This window comes from Malurus melanocephalus, unplaced genomic scaffold (genome assembly GCF_030028575.1).
Source record: "Malurus melanocephalus ecotype Western Australia unplaced genomic scaffold, MMel_1.1 scaffold_4, whole genome shotgun sequence".
Lineage (NCBI taxonomy): Eukaryota > Metazoa > Chordata > Aves > Passeriformes > Maluridae > Malurus > Malurus melanocephalus.
Genome location: NW_026623236.1, coordinates 1,442,696 through 1,462,667, shown reverse-complemented (window position 1 = coordinate 1,462,667; position 19,972 = coordinate 1,442,696). Strand labels below are relative to the sequence as shown.

The 19,972-nt window shown below is 39.2% G+C and overlaps 1 protein-coding gene across 1 annotated transcript in view; it reads left to right on the top strand.

Annotated features, from left to right (window-relative positions):
* COL9A1 (collagen type IX alpha 1 chain) overlaps positions 1-19,972 on the top strand; it is a 63,087-nt gene that overhangs the window by 16,203 nt on the left and 26,912 nt on the right. The window contains exons 7-21 of the mRNA XM_057368669.1: positions 892-912; positions 1,906-1,980; positions 2,540-2,575; positions 2,685-2,747; positions 4,736-4,789; positions 5,383-5,418; positions 10,078-10,101; positions 10,380-10,433; positions 12,012-12,065; positions 13,713-13,745; positions 13,840-13,896; positions 14,611-14,664; positions 15,892-15,945; positions 18,317-18,370; positions 19,715-19,768. Of these exons, the coding sequence (XP_057224652.1) occupies positions 892-912; positions 1,906-1,980; positions 2,540-2,575; positions 2,685-2,747; positions 4,736-4,789; positions 5,383-5,418; positions 10,078-10,101; positions 10,380-10,433; positions 12,012-12,065; positions 13,713-13,745; positions 13,840-13,896; positions 14,611-14,664; positions 15,892-15,945; positions 18,317-18,370; positions 19,715-19,768 (723 nt within the window). The remainder of the gene's footprint in view (positions 1-891; positions 913-1,905; positions 1,981-2,539; positions 2,576-2,684; positions 2,748-4,735; positions 4,790-5,382; positions 5,419-10,077; positions 10,102-10,379; positions 10,434-12,011; positions 12,066-13,712; positions 13,746-13,839; positions 13,897-14,610; positions 14,665-15,891; positions 15,946-18,316; positions 18,371-19,714; positions 19,769-19,972) is intronic.

Genomic DNA, 19,972 nt, shown 5'->3' with positions numbered 1-19,972 from the left:
CCTGTCCTGTCCTGTCCTGCCATGTCCTGCCCTGTCCTGCCATGTCCTGTCCTGCCCTGTCCTGCCATGTTCTGTCCTGCCCTGTCCTGCCCTGCCATGTGCTGCCCTGTCCTGTCCTGTCCTGCCCTGTCCTGTCCTGCCCTGTCCTGGCCTGTCCTGTCCTGCCATGTCCTGTCCTGTCCTGCCCTGCCCTGCCCTGTCCTGCCATGTTCTGTCCTGCCATGTCCTGTCCTGTCCTGTCCTGTCCTGTCCTGCCCTGCCCTGCCCTGCCCGGCCCTGCCCTGTCCTGCCATGTCCTGTCCTGCCGCTGCAGCCCACGGGACTCTCGTTTTTTGTCCCCCTTCCTGGCCGGAGATGCTCTTTCTTACCATACCTGCCTGGTATTCGGTGCTTTTAGAAATCCAATCCCCCAGAGCAGCAGCAGMAGCAGCCGCTGCCTCATTTTAACCCTTCCGTGACTTGCTTTGTGCCTCTCCTGGCGGGCCGCTCGGCTGGGGCCCCTCGCTGGGCTCTGTCCCTCGGAGCAGAGGGGCTGTCGCTGTCCCCTCCCCGCACCGGGAGCCTGGCGGGGGAGCCCCGCGGGCACGGCGGGCTCTGTGTCCGGCCCCACGGCAGCAGCAGGGCAAAGGGTTAAGGCGCTGCTGGTGCTCCTGCCCGGCCGCCAGCCTTCCTCCAATCCCCGSGACCCTGCCCGGGGCCGGGCCGCCGCCGGGAGGGGTCCGGCCGCCCTCACCTTTCGCCCGCCCGCCCCGGCAGCCTCAGGCTGCTCCCTCCATCCATGGCCCCGCGCCTCCTGCCCCTGGGGCTTTTCCTGCAGGCGCTGTGCCTCGGCCTGGCGCAAGTAAGTTTGCTCTGACTTTGGCTCTGTTTTCTGTTTTTCCTCCCCCGCAGATAACCCAGACGGGAATCGAGGTAAGTGCGAGCGAGGGGACGGTGCTCGGGGTGCTGGAGCAGAGGGACCGAATGCTGCTCCGCCGTGCCCTGGCTCCGACCCGCCGGAGATGCTCGGCCCGTGTCCCCCGCAGCTGCGGAGGCGAGCGGGGCCGGGTACCGTGTGTGCCTTCCTGGGGATAGGTGACACTGGCGGGGATCGGGCTCCATGCACAAATGCAGCTGGATGGATTCTTTCTGGGAATTCTGGTGTGTGGAGGAAAAGTGTCCAGAGCAGCAGTGCTGTGGGGAGCCAGGGGCCCRGGGCAGCCTCCTGCTCACAGAGCCCCGTTGTGGGGCCGCGGGCAGAGCTCACTCCGAGGAGAACAGAGTCCCCCATTATGGGCAYAGAGACCTGCAGCAGCCTTTCCCTGAGTTTCCACAGGCCGGCGGCGCCTGCTGCTTCCCCTCGGGAGCCTGGCGCTTTGAGAAAGTGCCTCTGTAGATGTTAATGTAATGCAGAGGAACCGGGGGAGACTGCTGAGCCTTCAGTGAGGCAGGAAAAGGGTTGTTTTAAAGTTTTGTGGCTAGTATGAACCCTCAGGAAGACTGTTTCCTTTGTGTTGGCTGAATGAGTAATTAGAGTGTAGTGAATTTTGGTGTTTGATTTGTGAAGACCGCTTTTATTTCTGCCACCCTGTCATTGCCCTGTGGCATTCAGATCCTGCTGGGTGAAGAGCGGAGTCCCCTCGCCTTGCCCTGGTCCTGGCAGCATTGTGGGCACAGGAGGGTGGCTGGGACCAGGGAGGGTTGTTTAACATCTTCCCCATTTCCTTGGTGAGGGCAGTGTTGCCAGTCCTCATAGTGACAGTCAAAATATTGTGCAGGGCTGTCGATTTGCATGGAGTGAGGATGCAGCACCATGTCACAGCTGTGACTCCTGACTAACCCATAGCCTCTAAGTGTGCTGGTCCCTCCAGACTGGCTCAGTGGCTTGCCAGGCTCTAATTGCTCCTTTCTTTTACTCCTTGTCAGAGAGGTCCCCCTGGTCCACCAGGTCCCCCAGGTCCACCAGGGCCACCAGGAGTTCCCGGTATTGATGGCATTGATGTAAGTGTTTCCCATGCCCTGCCCAGGATATAGGAAACGCCTTGAGGTATATCTGCATTGTCTGTCTGCATTTGACCCCGAGGAGCTTGAATTTGGCTGCAGATACATGAATGAATTGATGGGTCTCATACACTGCAATGTGCTGGAGTGAGGGGAGAAAGCAGCTTTTCTGATTATCTTTGGTATGGAAAACTCAGGATTGTTTATTTTGTGTAATCAGCATCATATGTTGTGATTATGTGCRGTAAATGGGGTGTAGGGGTTTTATAAATCTAATCTGAAAAGGGATTACGTAGAATCACTCATACTAAATCATGATAGGGATTTGTGGTGTTGTTCCTGGTAGGACCTACTATGTGTGCTCCCTTGATTCCTCTCAGAACTTTCTGTGATGATTCTGTTACTGTGTAATTGCAATGATGTGGATTTAATATTTATTTTCTACAATAAGAGTCAGTTRAGGATTATTTCTGACAATCTGTAAATCAGTGATTTTCAAGAAGCACCATAAAAGGTTGCTGTAGAGCTGACTAATACCTTCCTTTTCATATCTTGGTAGGGGGAGAGAGGCCCCAATGGCCCCCCGGGTCCACCGGTAAGTGATTTCAACTACTTTACATTTGCTTCTGCAAGAGAAGAAGTTTTGAATTTTATTTCTGCTTCCCTCTGTGAAACATGCTTATCTGTCCATTTAAATCCTGAAGGGTCCAGATGGGGATGCAGGCAAACCAGGATCCCCTGGGTTGCCTGGAGAGCCGGGAGCTGATGTGAGTACACTTGATTTTCTGGAATTTCCTTTCTTTCTTTTTTTTTTTTTGGTTTTTTTTTTTTTTTTTTTTTTTTTTTTTTTTTTTTGTTTTTTCTTGGGGGGGGGGTTGTTTTGGTTTGTGGTTTTTATTTTTTAATTTTTATTTTTATTTTGTTTTTCCCCCCAAGAATAAGTATATAAAACATGTGGGCTGTCAGTGCTGTCACTGGCTGTGGACAGAGTGCTGGGCAGTGGTCTCAGGGAGGAATGTGCTGCAGCCTCAGGAAGCCATCTCTGATTGCAGAGCAGGGAAGGACAGAGGAGGGTCTGCTGATGCATCTTCCTTTCCTGTGGGAAATAATAGAGAAGGTCAAAATTTCAACATCATCTAGTGTTGATGGCCTGTTAGGTCATAACTCTTGAATAAAATTGTAATAAAGATGCCTTCAAACKTTTTTGGAAACTCTTTATAATTCCTCTCCCTTGAGAGCACTGTTAGAAAGCATTCCTTGTTATGAAGCAAGATGGTTGCATTAGTACTTAGATGTTATGCCAGGAGGTAGGCAAGCTTATGTCTAATTTACATAAGCTTTTAAAATTTCAAAAATTTAAAATATCAATAATAAAGATTATATACAATAAACCACCATATTTGAGTAATGCAAATTAAGTAAATGAAAAAGCCTAGTAACTATTTAAGGTTGCAATGCTGTTAGAGGYTAATATTTAATTTGCTTTTGAGAAGAGATTTAGTGGACATGGAGCTTGAACAGTCTTTAATTAAGCTGTTCAAATTTCATATCTGTGAGAGGAAATGGGCTTTGAGTGACATCTCATACCACTTCACTATTTCCTGAAAACAATACGTCCCACAACCCATTTGCACATGTCAAAACCCTATAAGAAGATCTTTAAAAATCACTGCCTCTTACAATTTTCATGTAAAGCATAGTTTTGTTTTCCTCACCAAATTCATGGGAGCACATTCAGGTGAAACAGAACACACTAAACTCTGCTCAGCAGTTGATATTTGTTCACACTTGTATATTCCCTCATATTAGTGGATAGGTGAAAATGTAATACTGGAGTATGGTCTTCTGACATATTGGAACTTTTTAATTTTCCCTTGAAGAAAAAAAGTGATACCTTACTGTACTTCCGCTGTGCATTCAACTTTTAATTGGGTTTTAATTTATAATACCTTCTGTGTTTAATTGGTGAGGCAGTTCTGACTTTTTAAATCTCATTTTATTTCAAAAATTGTTTCMGTGTCAGGTTTAATAGACTGTGAAAAAGTACTGTACAGTAATTGCTTGTAATGATCATGTAAGCTTTCAAAATCAAATTGTTTGAACAATTGTGTGAACACTGAATTGCTGGATGTGTACCAAGAAAAGTGGAAGTACCAAAAAAGGAAAAGTGTTTTACAAATGTAAAAGAAAAGCTTTTCTGGATAGCTGAAAATTTCTAAGTCATATAAGCTGACTATAAAATTGGAAACAAAAGGAAAATAAAAACTCCAAATGAATTCTTGGTTATAGTATCATGGCTGGTTTTTAATTTTAGCCAGATAAACAAGTTSAAAAGGTAAATTTAAATTCAGCCTGGTAGCTTTGTTGGTTTGTTTTTGGCATGATGTTGTCAATAAGACTTTTATTTTAAATAGACAACACAGACACTTTTTGTTTATAACCTGAACCACGAAATAAATTCATCAATCTCCCATTAAGAGGAAATAAGATCATGTGAGGTCACACGCTTAATTTAGTGGTGATTTATCAGAATAATTTTTGAAGACAGATGTCACAGACACTGATGTTTGTCACCAGAAGCTGGTACTTTGAACTTGTGCAGTTCTRTCTGTACATGTAAATAAATATTTGGATTGCAAGGCTTCTGCAGTTACTTATTTAATTTAATGGCTTTATTTTTCCATGTTTTATAATGTTTTCTTATGACAAAAAACACATAAACCTTGCATTAACATTGTACACCTTACTTCCAAAGGGATTCACAGGACCTGATGGCTCACGTGGGGCCCCAGGACCAAAAGGACAGAAGGTATGAACGAAATGACKCATGAAATGATGGATCTTTTAAAAGCAGCATTTTGGTTTTTCTCTATGTGACTAATAAGATGCTGTAGCCTTTCTTACAGTCTTGAAATATCCATAGAACACACATGTACTGGGCCCTTTCACACGGTAGAAARGAGCTTCCATTCCCACAGCCAGCAGTAAGGAATGGTGGCTGCCTTTACATTGTTGCCATCAAGGCTGAGCATCTTCAGTAGTGCTGAAGCCCTTTCCATCTTGTATTACAATTGTGTCATCGTAATGTGCAGTGGGAACCAGAGCAGTGAAACTTGACTTCATCATCAATCAAACAAATTAAATACAAGTTAGAAGTCAGAGCAACAAGCACGCTTGAAATTTTGAGGGGTGGGGGAATAAAAGGCTGTATTGTTTCAATGTTAACAAAAGTCTTTCTGTCAAGTCTGACTGAAATGAGCATAGCATTAGTGAAGTGAATAATACTTGCAGACTRTGTCCATTAAATGATACGCTCCAAAAGGTGGGAGAATATTTTCCTGCATGTTGKTTACAAAACTTGATGCTAATGTCTCTTAAAAACTCATTTTTTATCTTTTAAAGGGGGAGCCAGGACTGCCAGGTGCTCGTGGACTTCCAGTAAGTAATGCGTTTAGTATAGKAAGAGGATTTTTACACCTAAAGTATTAATATGAAGATTTCTTCTACTAAATGGAGTGAAGAAAAGCCCAAAACTATTTGTGAGGGTTCAAAGAACGCATAACTTATGAAAGCAGTACTTTAAGGAACCTTTTTGTCTTTATGTCTAAGCRTGCAAATATTACTGAAAAGTTATGTTTGGTTTGTCTGCTGTTGAAAAGAAAGCAGCATGTGTGATATGGTCCCGGACTTGTACCGTCCTTTTCCATTTTTGTGAAATGCTGTGGAGATGAGGGAGCCCATGTTTCATTTGTGTATAGTAGTCTATAGTTATTTCTAGTTATTCCTGTTTTCAGCACCTTGCCCATGTCTAAACAGCATCACTGAAGTGTGAATTTGGTGAGATTCCTGGTGCTGTTTTGCTGTTCTGTATGAAAACAAGCCAAAGTATGAGAAAGGACATAGAAAGAGTACTGTTCCAATTGGCAYGCAGATGGATTTGACATCCATTTTKGGGGGCTGAAAATGATGGTGAATTTTAGGAGTTTTGCCAGTTGAAGAAGTGAATGATGGTTGGCATGTAGAAATTTGGCTCAGGAAAAAACCTCAAGGAAGATGAGTAATGGAACAGGATGACTAGAATAAATTACAACGAGGCTGAATATGATTAAAACTTAATTAAAAATTAGGTTTAATTTTGAGAAATTAAGTTTAATAGAAGAGGTGTTGTATAACACTCCTTGTGTATTTGTATTTTTGACCTTGTTCTATTAACTCTCATTAAATTTATATTAAACAATTATTTTGATATTTGGCCAAATGAAATGATAAAGTTATTCTTGAAGGTGTTGCATTATAGACATGTTCAAACTCAAGATGAATCACTTTGTGGAYACCTTAAATTTATGGATGGTGATTCTTACCTGAAAATCTGGAAAACAGGTTAATAATTTTATAATGACTGGCTGATCTGTGGACTCAGTATATGAACTAAATTTAGTCACAGAAAACGGCAGAACTGAGGTATGTTCTAGGTAGACTGAAACCCCTGCATATTTCTGTTAGAGGTTTGAGGATTTTTGTTTGTTTTTTGCTGTCATCTAGATGGGGCAATAATTTCTGGGTTGTATGCAATGCATTTTATAATGTTTAGCTGCAAAGAAGAGGTAGTTAAACTCTATCAGGTAGGTTTACGCAGGGGATGTGGGAAAAAATGATTAGAGGAAGGGAGCACCTATCCTACTAGGAAAGGCTGAGAAATTTGTGATTGTTCAGCCTGTAAAAGACATGGCTAATTGCAGACTTCCAGTACCTGAAGAGACCCTACAAGAGAGTTGGAGAGGGAATTTTTACAAGGGCATGTGGTGGCAGCACAAGGGAAAATTGCTTCAAACTGAAAGAGGGTAAGTTTAGATGTTAGGAAGGAATTGTTTGCTGTGAGGTGGGTGAGGCACTGGARCAGGTTGCCCCGAGAAGCTGTGGGTTGCCCATTCCTGGAGGTGTTCAAGGCTGCCTTGGATGGGACTCTGAGCAACCTGGTCTAGTAGAAGGTGTCCCTGCCCGTGGCAATTAGAATGAGGTGATCTTTAAGCTCCCTTCCAAATCCAGCCATTCCGTGATTCTATGATGGGAAAAATGGGGAAATAAAACAGAATTACTGAAATACTTGGTTAAAGTACTGTGATTTTAGCCTGTCAACTTAAATAAAAGCTCAGTTGGGGAAAAGTCACATAATTTTAGCTCACCATTATCAGAGTTATGCGAGAACAAATAATTTAAGACTCTCCAGAAAAAGTGGGTGTATAAAACATGTATGAAGAGGGTTAATCTCGATTTAGACATAGAGATGTTACTTTGGGAAAGCAGGAAACTGGACGAACTTGTCAAAGTAGAGTGCTGATTCTTTTCAGAGCAGCAGGACTTTTGTTGCCATATTTTGAGACTGTAAAAGCAATAAATCTGGTAAGATTTTGGATCATTGTTCCAAGCTGAGTTATTTTTTTTGCCCTGAGATTTTCATTCTTGAAATGATAACGCTTCAGTGAACCTCAGTAGGGATTGCCTTTGGAGTTGTTCTGCCTCTGCTTAATAAGCAACTGAGGAGCGTTTTCTCAGGCAAATGTGCAGTAATATTTATAATGAGGAAACAAATTCCAATTTATTTAAAATAAGAGAAAAGATGGATATACATAGTCACCTAGTGCCAATACTCTTGTACTTATTAAGATAAATCCTGAGACCTCACATGTTAGGAAGAAGCCTAGTGATTGATTTTGTAACTCTATGGTTGTTGACCCATACATGCTGAATCCATAGGAAGAGATTAATGCTCAAAATAAATCTATTAGGAAAACCGCATAAATGCAGTTTTCCCTCTGATGAATGGCTGGATGCTACTGAACAAGTTGTGCAACCACTGGAAGATTCTCAAAATGGCCAGCACTGGTCATCTGACCTTTAGTGAGATTATACCTACTAACAAAACCCATAAAAATGAAAAACAGACCAAACCAACAACAACACACAACCCCCCCCACCAAAACGAACAAAAAAACCCCTGAAAAACTCCAAGAAAATACACCTACCATAGAAACAAAAAGAAAAAAAAAAAGAAAAACAAGTAGAAATGGTAATGCTGGAGTATGATGCTTCTAATTTTCAGATAAAAAAATTTTTGAGAAGCTCTTACTACAAATGTGAAGTAATGGGGCTGTTTAACCTTTGCAGTTCTTTGGTTTAATCCATGAAATCTCATTTGCTAGAAATGCAGTAARCTTAACGAATCTGTGTATTAGCTACGTAATTGAGTGCTCAGGTGCTTAATTATGCACTGCTTTGAATACTGTCAGTGGCTTTTTGCAAGTGGAGTRATCCCTGGATAGTTATCCAAAGACGTAATTTCTCACAAAACCTCTTGCTTAAGTTATTAAAATGCTCAGTGCAAAGAGAAAATCAGAAGCCTTGGGTACAACACTAATTAGTTTWAAATTATTATCACTGCTTTTCATGCTCATGCAGTGACATTTATCAGCCAAGTTAGGATTTCTGGGTATCTTCAAGAATAAATATTAAGGACATAAAGTTTCACGTACAGCATTTACTTCTCTTCCCCAGGATGYATCCTGGCAATCTTCAGTGATCATCTTAATTTCCCCTTTCTTTGTCTTTTTTTTCCCTCCCTCAACATTTAGTTTTAATTTAGTCTCTTTGTCTGATCTCTTTGGTTGATAATCTTTCAAATGTCAGGCTTRCAAAGTTCATAGGATTCTTCTGATTAATCCAAGCAATCTTTTTTTCCAAGTAATTTAAATATGATGATGTCTCTGACCTGGCCCTGGTAGATGGGCACATTAAGTGTATGTATTGCATCCTTCAGTCCGTTCTCTTTTAGTTCCCTCTGACTTTTCTGTGAGCTGATATATTGCTGATATATTGAGGGGGAGGCATTGATTGTAAGGGGAGAGTCCCTGCTTCTTAATGAAGAAGGTGAAGAAATGCAGTGGAGTGGGCAGAGGAGGGGACAGCCATCTCCTGGGCYGCTGTTGGGCTGGACACAGTAGCTGTAGCTGCTCCTTGTGGTATCGTGACCTTTCCTGCCACTGTTAAAGGGTGTGTGTGTTAGGAAGGAGGACTCCAATAAGAACCTGTGAGCAGGTGGTCTCCATCTCTCAGAGGCAGGTGGTTATAGTATTGAATGTGCCATGCAGTGAGAGTTGTTTGATTTGTACAGTCAGATATAGATATGTATRTTATGAGGAATTGCAGCAAGGAAGTGTGAAGCAATAGCAAAGGGATTATGTAGGTTATACATGCTTACGTTCTGCTGTGTATTAAATGGTTAAAATGGAATGATTCTGATGAATACTTGAAATTTTCCCTGTGCTATACTGACTTTTTTAAACAGTCTCACAAATACAATCCTGGATTGATATTCTGTCRCTTTTTTATTTGCATTCAGTCCAGGTGCCTTATTGCATCAAATCTCTGGAATATTTAATTATATTTGGGTTTTTATATTCTAGTGTTTCATACCTATCACCAATGCTTTTCTCCATGAAATTTTCTATTTGGTTTAATAATGCAAGACTGAGGGATCTGTTTTCTTAGAGGGAGTGTATCATCCAAATAGGCAGAAACATATTTGTATTTTGACACTTCTTGTTAAAATGATTCAGAGCAATACTGATGGCAAAATGTAAACAGGAGAAGTTTGGCGTTCTTCCTGGTTTCCAAAACCCCTAATTGGATTTAGACCTCAGGGAAGCACTGGGGGAAAAAGGTTATCTTTTATTATAAATTCAGATGTACCTTTAGAAGGAAATTATTATAGCATGGAAATGCTTATCATGGTGCTAGATAGTTAGCTGAACACAAAGCCTTWAATGTCTAAATTCCTTTGTGGAAGCATATGTATTTGTAAATATATGTAATGATACTGCAAGATAACTTTATCAGTAATTTAATTTTATCTACTGATACTGATTACCTGATAATAAAATTTATTTTTAACTGTAGTTAAACAAGTTTTCAAAATGATTTTGCAGAACCAAATGCGGGGGTTTCCCCATCTTTTTTATCCCAAGTACTCTGTTCCTGGAAAACAGCTTAACTAGGTTTGGAGCTCTCCCCATATTTCTGACCTTTTTTYGTATTTCACAGGGCAAGGGGCTTGTTGGACCACGTGTAAGTATTAATTTTACAATTCATAAATATACTGTTCAATGAATCTGTTTTACTRTTAAGTGAAGCTATTGTACTGTAATTGAAAGTAATCCAAAAAGAGAATGTTTTAATCCTGATATTCTGTGTCTATTATGTATGTTTTCTTCAGCTACCACTGGGGTTGTGTAGCTCTGTGGTCTATGGGGCAAGAATATTGGTGGCTGAAGGCATCAGTCCTTGGATGGTTATTATATGGGTATTATATGGTATAAAAATACCATTTTCCTTGGTCGTTGTAGGGTCCAGCTGGTGCAGCAGGACTTCCTGGGGAAGTAGGTCGTGCTGGTCCACCTGTAAGTACCACTGTGTTTGTTGAAATGTAGGTTTATTCAATTGCTAGATAATATTTAAAGAAAAAAATAAAGAAAAAAATAATTACTGGCCCTTCTAAATACTATTTGGGCTATCACAGCATTTTCAAACGTTTTTTCCTCTGCAGTGATCACTGGTAGAAGAAGGATTATGTTTGAAGTTCATCAGAAATMAGAACAATGAAAAGCACAAAGTCAGGGCCTCCTGTTAGATCAGGATTAAATGTTTCATCAGGTGTTCCATACTCCTCCTATTCAAGGAAAGCTGAAATCAAAAAGCAGATCTGGCAGAAGAACAGGAAAGGCAAACCTTAGCTACTTAAACTACTGATTTTCATTTGCATATCAGTGAACATGGCAATTCAGTATTTCTTAATCTCATTTTAAATGAGATTCCATCTATTGACCTTACTGTTCCAATGTGCCCTCAGTTTCACCACACTGTCATATTTTGACTCCACATTTTACAGAAATGGAAATTGAAATCAATTGCTATTTTTTTTTTCATGAAATCCAAAATAGCATTACAATTTTGTTTGGTAAGACCAACTTTTTAATGCAATTATGTGAATGAATTGAAAAAGAGTATTAAAAATGGCCAATTTTTTTCAGAGGGTGTCTTGTCTGTAGGAGGGGCAAGAATGGATACCTGGGGAAGTGTACAGCTATTACAGGCTATTTGTAAAATGTCGTTTATCTGTCATAGTGTTGCACTTCTGGCAGTTAGTTGTGAGTTCAGAGACTGCCTGAATCAGAAAGTGCATCTGTGATGCCTTTTCAACAGCTGCATGTGAGCCTATCCTCCATTAGTCGGTCCCTAAATCCATTTATATCTCAAGCCTCCATAACACATTGTGATATTGAGTCCCACAATGTAATTAATGCTTTACATGGAAAAGAATGGCTCTATAGCTCATGCCTCATGAGAATTAATGAATAATTTTTCTACATTCATCTTTTTAATGGCATTTCTGATTTAATAAAATGTAAAAAAATTGAGATTACAGTATTAAGTTAAAAGGTGGTCTCTGCCCAATCATTAGATCTATTTTAATTAAAAACATTCAGAAAAAAATAATTTGCAGCAGTTCCAAGTTGTCTTTACTTATGAAAGCCCTCAGGGCTGAAATTTCACAAATAGGAAAAAAAAATCTAACTTGGTAAATTCGTCTTGGGCTCTGAAAAAGTGGGTTTTCCATTCTTTCTGCTTTGGGCACTTTTGCCAATTAACAGTATTCTTTTGATTTCTACCTCAAAAGCAGTAATGGAGGAGGAGTGCATAGATGATCCTGTGGTCAAATGTTTCAGCTTTCTAAAGCAGGTGAAAAATGTGTTGGTTTTCTTGTGGTTCCTATTTCACAGCATGGCTGCTGTGCTACAGAAAAACCCAAAAACTTTTCTATTATGGGAGCCACGTTGTGGGTTGATGTTTTAATTGGCTACCTAGTCTGTCCTTCTTAATTTCCTCTTAATTTCTCATTGCTCTTGCGTGGTCTGAATATGTGACTACTGGTTGTCATTTTTACTATCAATCAACTAAATTATTTTACCCTTTTTAAGGGAGATCCTGGAAAAAGAGGACCACCAGGGCTACCAGGACCTCCAGGACCTCCGGTGAGTGATTATGTTTAGTATGCACTTACATYTGAATTTTGTGTTGTTGCTGCTTGAACAAAATTTCTCCTGAAGTTCTATGGCTGAATACTRACTTTAGGATTTCAGCAGGACTTCGATCTTCTGTTGATCTTTCATTTGATCTTGCATTTAGAAGGCAAGTTTCCAGTCTTTATAGTAATGAAAAGGTAATTTGAAATGCAAACTGGGTAATTTCTGTCATGATGCCTTCCCATTTCTGTAAACTGCAAATGCACAGGTTTTAAATTCCCCTGTGTATCATAATACTGTAAATGTAGTCTTTGTTGGGCCTCACTGGTATTACTTCAGCAGAGGCAGGATTTCTCTGTTAAGAGAAGAAAAAAATAATATTTGGCTCATGAGACAGAAGTATATGCTTCCAGATGGGCTGAGTTCTAATGTCTTTGTTGCAATCAGGTCTGCTACTTGCAAGAAAGAGAAGAAAGCTTTGCAGCAGTGCTTTGCCTCTCCAGGGGAATRGTTACCTTTTTTTAACCTCTTGGGAGGAGGGATGTGTGTTAYGCCTTTGTGACAATTTACCTGCTCAGAGAGATAAAATGGAGAGTTTGGCAGACACAACTCAGTCTGGGTGCTGGGAAATGCAAACTGCTGGGAAATGCAAAATGCTAATGTCTTGTTAAAAGCTGTATTGTTCCTTTGCTGGAAAACACCTCCCCCCCCACTCTTTAGGGACAGACCYTAAATGCCTATGCTTTCTTTCTACTATGTTTCTTGTTTTTGTGAAAGTTGCAAGAGAATTGGCAGAGGCATTTAAAAAAAAAACATGGATGGTAAAATGGAGAAGAGTAATTAGGAAGCAGTCCTATAACGGCTTCTGTTCCTGAAGGTTTGTTGTTTTTAGGTTTCTGAAGCATCGCAGTCTCACTCCAGTTGATGACATTATGGACCCAAATACTCTTGGTTTTTTTTTTTTTAAATCCTTCTGTATATGAGGAAACAATTCCTTAAGGAGCTCATTCCTTAAGCTCCCCTGTGCTTTTCTCTGAAACACTGTGCTCCCTCCTACTGGGCYTCAGAGAATCCAGCTGCTGCTGTGAAATAATCTTTCTCCCTGTTGTGCTTCATAAGCTTCCTGTTAGCTTCCATCAAGTATTTGATTTAATATGAGAAATAGCTTTCCCCCCACTGAGTCCATCTCATTGCAACTGATGTCTACTTTATTGCAACTGTCATCTACCAATGCTTCTGGGARGATTATTTTCCCTGTAAAAATAATTTTCTCAGTGAAGACCTGAATATTTTGTTGAATGGCACTAAGTTATTCTTATTATAGAAATTGTCTTGGGCTCTGTAGGAAATTAGTGAGGTTTGGACATATTTGTTCTGTATTTAACAGAAAATATATTTGAGGTAGTTTAGAAAGCAAAAGAAATATTTTGGATTTTTTTTGAAAAGCTGATCTAAGTCAGAGGACAGGACCTGCAATTCTACAATGAAGTCCTACAGTTTAGATGCTTTTCATGTGAAACATGCTTTGGTTGATTGTATTTCTGATTCCAGRTTTACATAGTGATATTTTCTGTTTTGTCTAATGACTTTATTGCCTAGTGAGTCATGTCTGGTTATTTCTCTGTGGCTGACTTCGATTTATTTAATTTAATTTAGGGAACGATTGGCCTGCAAGATGGTGACATTTTGGTAAGATTACTGTCCATCTTTTTGTTTCTTTTTAAGTAATCTCAGACAATCTTATTCAGTTTATGTGATCATAACTATGTGAATGCTTTTCCAGTGTCCCAGTGCTTGTCCACCTGGCCGACCAGGACATGCTGGTTTAATGGGTATGAAGGTGAGAGAACTTKTTTGTTCCACCATTCCTTAAAGATGCTGTCTCAAGGCACTAGGGAGGGTAATTACTGACTTGAAAAAAAGGGCATTTCACTGTTAACTTCATAAAAGATTGCCTCAGTTTGGTTGTTTAGGATTACTCATCTCTTGACTGCCGAAATAACTTCTCATTGTTGAATTTTCTTGCTACGCCTCTAATCTTCAGGGTAAAATTTATGTGTAGTCCTGAGAGGCTTAGAGTATGTGAAGGATCACTGCATTCACTTCCTGGACCATTAGTAGTCTGACTCCAGAAACTCTTAACTATTCCCCCAAATCCTTAATCTTTTTGACTTCCTTTTCTCTTCTTGGGAGACCTGTAATGTACTAAATTGAAATTAACATGTTTTGAGTCTCATTTTAGCTATTTTTTTAAAATGTATTCTTTGCTGGTTTCTAGGAATACTGTTGGCCTGAGGAAAWTTTTATGGAATAACATAAGAGGAAATACTAACCTGGCTAGAAAAGCAGCCTTCAGATCCAGCAGCAGATATTTTGAGCATGATACTTAATATATAATGTTTCTTAGACAGGTGAGGAAGAAGTTGTGAAAGGGGTTTGAGAAGGAACATCAAGACAGCTCTCAGCACTCTATGTCTGTTTTGGAAAACTGTATTTTAATTTTGAATAAGCTCTATTTTTAAAATTTATTTTGGGTTTTTTATGTTTATTTTAGGGACAAAAAGGTGCAAAAGGAGAGTCTGGTGAACCAGGAAAACAAGGCTATAAGGTAAAATAAGAGGAAAAACCTGCTGTTGTTTCTAGCAAGCTAATAGTAGTTTAGCCTCACCTTAAAAAAACAGAATTATATTTTGTTATAAGCATTGTTTTAACAGAATGCATGAAGTGATACTACATATCATAGTGCTCCAGATTAACCAAAGACACATCTCTATYCTTTATTCACATGTACTATGTATTTATTATGATGCACGAGTCATACTCCTCTTGCTTTTTATTTTGATCATTCAATTCAATTGTTATGGAACTTACAGCAAAAATTGAAGCTAAATTTATTAATWGAAAAGCTTTCAAACATTTAAATGCAAAAAAATTCCTTGAATTTACCAAGTTAGTTGTTCTGTGACACAGATGAATAGTTACATGAAGAATGAGAGGAAAACACATTTGAGAGGGAAAGGACACAGTATGAGTTTATAAGTAAAGAAAGATTATAACTGTAATGAGGTTAAGTCCAATTCAGCTTGAAAACTGAAATGTAAATTCTCTTGAGGTGTTTCATTTGAATTAACCTTGTTATATGACCCGTTAAATTGAAATATTTGCAAGAAAATTTCAGATTGACACTGCCTTGGTCCATGCTTCAATGTTACAGGAAAAACAATGTTAGAGAAAGCTTTTCACGCTTTTAGTCTGGAAGAGCAAGAWATYAYAGAATCATAGAATGTGAAGGGATTGGAATGGATGCTAAAGATTATCTAGTACCAACCTCCCCTGCCCTATGCAGGGACACCTCCCACTAGACCAGGTCACTCAAGACCTTACCCAGCCTGGCTTTGAACATTGCCAGGGTTGAGGCATCCACCACCTCCCTGGGCAGCCTGTGCCAGTGTCTCACTRCSCTCACAGTAAAGAATTTCATCCTAATATCTAACCTAAGTTTCCCCTCTTGCAGTTTGTACCCTTCTCCTTCTCCTATCACTACAGTTCCTGATGAARTCCTAAAGAGAATAATGTGAAGGAAAAATGGAATGACAGATTAAGTGTAAAATATTGTTGTTCTTTATACTGAGGTTTCTTTGAAATTACCCTTTAATAATTGAATGGAATGTGAATCTGAATGAGTATGTCTGAGGAAGTGGTGTGACTTCATTTGGATTTTTTTCAAGCAGAACATGGTGGCAGAAAACATTTTGTAGTAAATGTACCTTGTACAGTGAGAGAGCAATATGCATGGTATGGATTGGCTGCAGATGTATTCCTTTTGCCTTCYCAGGGTGAAGAAGGGGACCAAGGACCCAGTGGTGAAGTGGGAGCTCAAGGCCCTCCAGTAAAGTATTTCCTATACTCATTTCCTTCATAATGACACAACTTTTTTCCTTTGTATTGTAAGAAAACCGATATTCTAAAACCTACATGCAGCTTTCTCTTTATTCTGCCATATTGCTTATGAATCAAAGTAGAACTAAGTCACTCCAAAAAGCTACATTATTGCTTGGCACAAAGCTCCAAATAGTTCTATGGAAAGGCTAACTTTAAAAAGTATTTAATGTCCTAAATTTTGTGTTGTGCTTAAATTGTGAAAACAGTTGGATTTTCCTTTTCCTTGGCCTTCCTTTTCATAATTTTGATGACTCAGACTTTATCCTTGTGAAGGAGTTGTTGAAAYGCAGTCAGCAGTGAAATTCAGACTTAGCTAAGATTTGAGGCTGAAGTAGCAACCACTGAAGAACAGGGTTTTGCTTTTTTTCCCTGAAGTTTTTGCCTTTTGGCTTGCAGGAGAAGCATTCTTCCATCATACCTAGTTATTTTCTTGTCCTGCTTAACTGCACTTCATTCTGGCACATACCTCCTCCGCTTGTTCCCTGTGAGGAGCTCTTTTGGTTACAGTGGCTGAGAAGGACTAGGGAACAGAATAATGGGGTCATTCTACGAGAAATGGGCATAACACCTTTAATTTCTATGGTTTATTTTCTGATGGGTCTTATGGTTTTTTTTCTTACATGTGAAACTGTTTATTTAGTACCAACTGTTTATTTTGGTGCCCAAATGTGATATTATACAGGAGTTTACCTTAACATATGTGATATCTAAATGCTAAATGACAACATTCTCTGTGAATATAAGCATAAGATAACATAAGCCTCTGGATTATGAATAGAAAAAGATAAAGTACAGACTAAATGAAGGGAAGTGTGCATTTATTCTGGTGCTTGATCCTGAAAAGTATCCCTGAGCTCCTGGTGCAGACAAAGTACTTGTGTAAGAGGCAACTTCTGCAGTCTGAAAGGCCTGTGAGGACCAATTCATTATACTCAGTTTGATAAAGTTCTTCAGTCACTGTGAAATAACACAGTAGAATTAAAAAAACAATTAAAGATTGACTTTATTTCTATTTGTTTATTTTTTAACATAACATTTCCTTGTATCACCAGTTGGTGACCTTACAAACAAGATCAAAAAGAGTAGTTTTTTATTAAACCGTAGGATTCATATCATGCAGAAAGTGGTATCGGATAGATAAACTATGGAAAAGAGAACAGACTGCTTTAGAGGCACAGATGGAGAGCCCATAGRCTTGGTTTTATCTTCTTTTGTGTTCCTTGCATAAAATAATGAAAGGGGTTAAGTATCCAGTCTCCAACACAGCACCTGCAATCCAACCTATGTATGGCATTGACAAGAAGATTTGCATAAGAGAGCCACCCCTAGGAGAGGTGTTGCTTTTGACAGAACATGCTGGATACCACAGTGTGCCCAATCCCATCTTTGATYTTAGGAGCAGGATTAGACTCTGTTCATCTCCCTTGTGGGGCTGCTGTAGTCATGGTTGCATTATCATGTTTTTTCCCACAGTTTGGCCTGACAAGTCTTCAAATGTTTTGTGTAAGATTCCATCTAATTTTTTGAGGAGCAGGTAAAGGGTGCCAATGTAGAATATTTCTTTTCTCATTGGTGGAGCAGTAGGTTTGCCTAAGCTGTGGGGTCCTGTCTGTAGGTGTTTCAATAACGCAGTTGGAGTGCACTCTTCTTGCAGGACAAATACATTATTGCTGAGGGTTTGATCTCTGCAGGCAGGAGACATCTCATGTATCTTCAATCTCTTGGGTAGAGGAGGACATTGAAACCAAATTTTTCACAAGACTATTCTGAAGGAAAGTGATGATAATTATGATGATCATTATGATACATCCTGCTGCACTATGATGTCTACTCACTTTAGCCTCGCAGGTGTGGTGGACATACAAACTTTGCACTTGTACTCAAACAACCTGCCCTATTTTGTCTGCCCCTGGAGTTCTACAAAGCCTTGTCTATGTGTCCTTTACGCCACTCAAGACAATTTAACCCTTTTACAAATCTGGCCATCACACGTTCCTTTCACACAAGCTGCAGGTGAGAATGTTTCAACTCTGTGGTAACCAAGAAGAAAAAACAATGGGGTTTTTTTTGGTTGTATTTGTGGTTTTATAATATTGCCTGATAGTTTTGTTATTCTTTCTAAAATTAGTAAAATATCAAATTACCATATAAATTAAGTATTTTAATACAGCAGTAGTTGGATTTCTCCTTCAATATTAAGAAAATAGTAAAAATAAGCATAAAGAAAGGAGGTAGAACTCTTGAGTCTTCAGTCTGAAAACTAGGACTGTTCTGATGAGAAGAATTAGGCATAATTTGAATATACTTCTCTATTTCAGGGCATTCTAGGTATCAGAGGTATAACTGGTATAACAGGACCTAAAGGAACCAAAGTGAGTATTAACCTTTCTATAAAATGGACTATATTTAACGAAAATGTAAACCTCTGAATGTTTTTAAAGTTTATTTAAGCACCTTATTTATTTCCCCTGCATTTTCCCTCTCCTGCCAGCTGTATTTTCATAGTTACTGTAATTCTTGGTAGGAAGAAAGGCAGCTCAGTCCTTCTGATTAATGAGGGATATGTACTCTTCAGACCTTTACCCCAATCCTTGCATTTAGGGTGGTTTATCAGGTCTGCAGTTAACAATATAGCAAGTTACAACTGTTATAAACTATAGCACATTTCAATTAAAGCTAAAATTTATTAAGTAGTGCCTCCTGTCATTTGTATCTTCCTAAAGCTTTTTGCTTCCATCATCCCAGTTTTTGTCAGGATTTTTTTATTGAGAGTTTATTCCTTTTCCCATTCTTTCTGTCTTTAACATCTCTGTGTCTTAAATTGCTGCCAGTGGGATTGATATTTATGCGGCCTCTGACTTTGCTGGGTGATTTTCTTTCTGTTTGTCAAAGTGTTTATATCTGTTATTTCAAAACTGGCTGTTACATTTCTAGTCTTGTGATCTTGCCACATCTATATGGTAAAAAATTCTGAAAGAAGTAGAATGTAGCAATCCTGCCATTGTCTCATAAATTCACATAAATCTTGTGATCGTCTTTCTTCAGAGACATCAAATTTCTCCTGATCATGAACCTTCAAATTAGTGATCCTTCCTGACCTCCTGGACATGTTTGCTAAATTATTACAATCTTCCTTTGTTTTTCTGGCCTTTGTGTGTTGTAATTCTTCATAGTTATTTGCCTACATTTTCTGTACTGTGTTGTCTATTTGAAATATTTACTACATGTGTTTGACAATGGAGTTGCCTGTTGTCTTTTTTTTTTCTTTTAAGCATGTTTTACATTTATTTACAGGGTAGTGATTTCATTGTTTCCTTGAAAYATATGTGATAAAAATAGCTGCACTGCACTTGATGATTTCTCTTAACGTTTTGATGTTATTCTATTATGGGGTGAAGGATATAGTATTATTAAAGAAGATACAGAGATTTTTTTTAAGTAGCATGTAAGGGTCTACCTCCCTGCTAGATTTTTTAGACAATGATCTGAATGTTAGTTTTTGACTGATATTTTTTCATAGTTATAATAAATTTGCTYTCATAACACCATAAAAAAATCAAGATAGATGAGGAAAATTGTTTGCCATTTTTWAAAAATTGGAGCTATAAAACCCCCTCATCTGTATAGAATTTGCAGCTTCTAGAAAGCCAGGAGGAAACATAAGTTGTTAGTGTTCCAGCAGCTCACTCTAATGTCTTGTGTTATCTGTTTTGTAGGGAGCTCGTGGTCTTGATGGTGATCCTGGTCCCCAAGGTCTTCCTGGTGCACCTGTAAGTAAAGTGTAGGTTATCCAAACATTCCCAGTCAGTGAAACTTTGTGGCTGTGAATCAAAAAAGCCTCTGATTAATCCATTTCTATTGATTCCYCGCAGGTGAATAAATATCACACAGATATCAAGTCTATAATCTCTTAATGTCCCCAAAGAATTTGAGGTAGATGAGCCTATTGTAATTTCATAGAATGTTATGGTTAC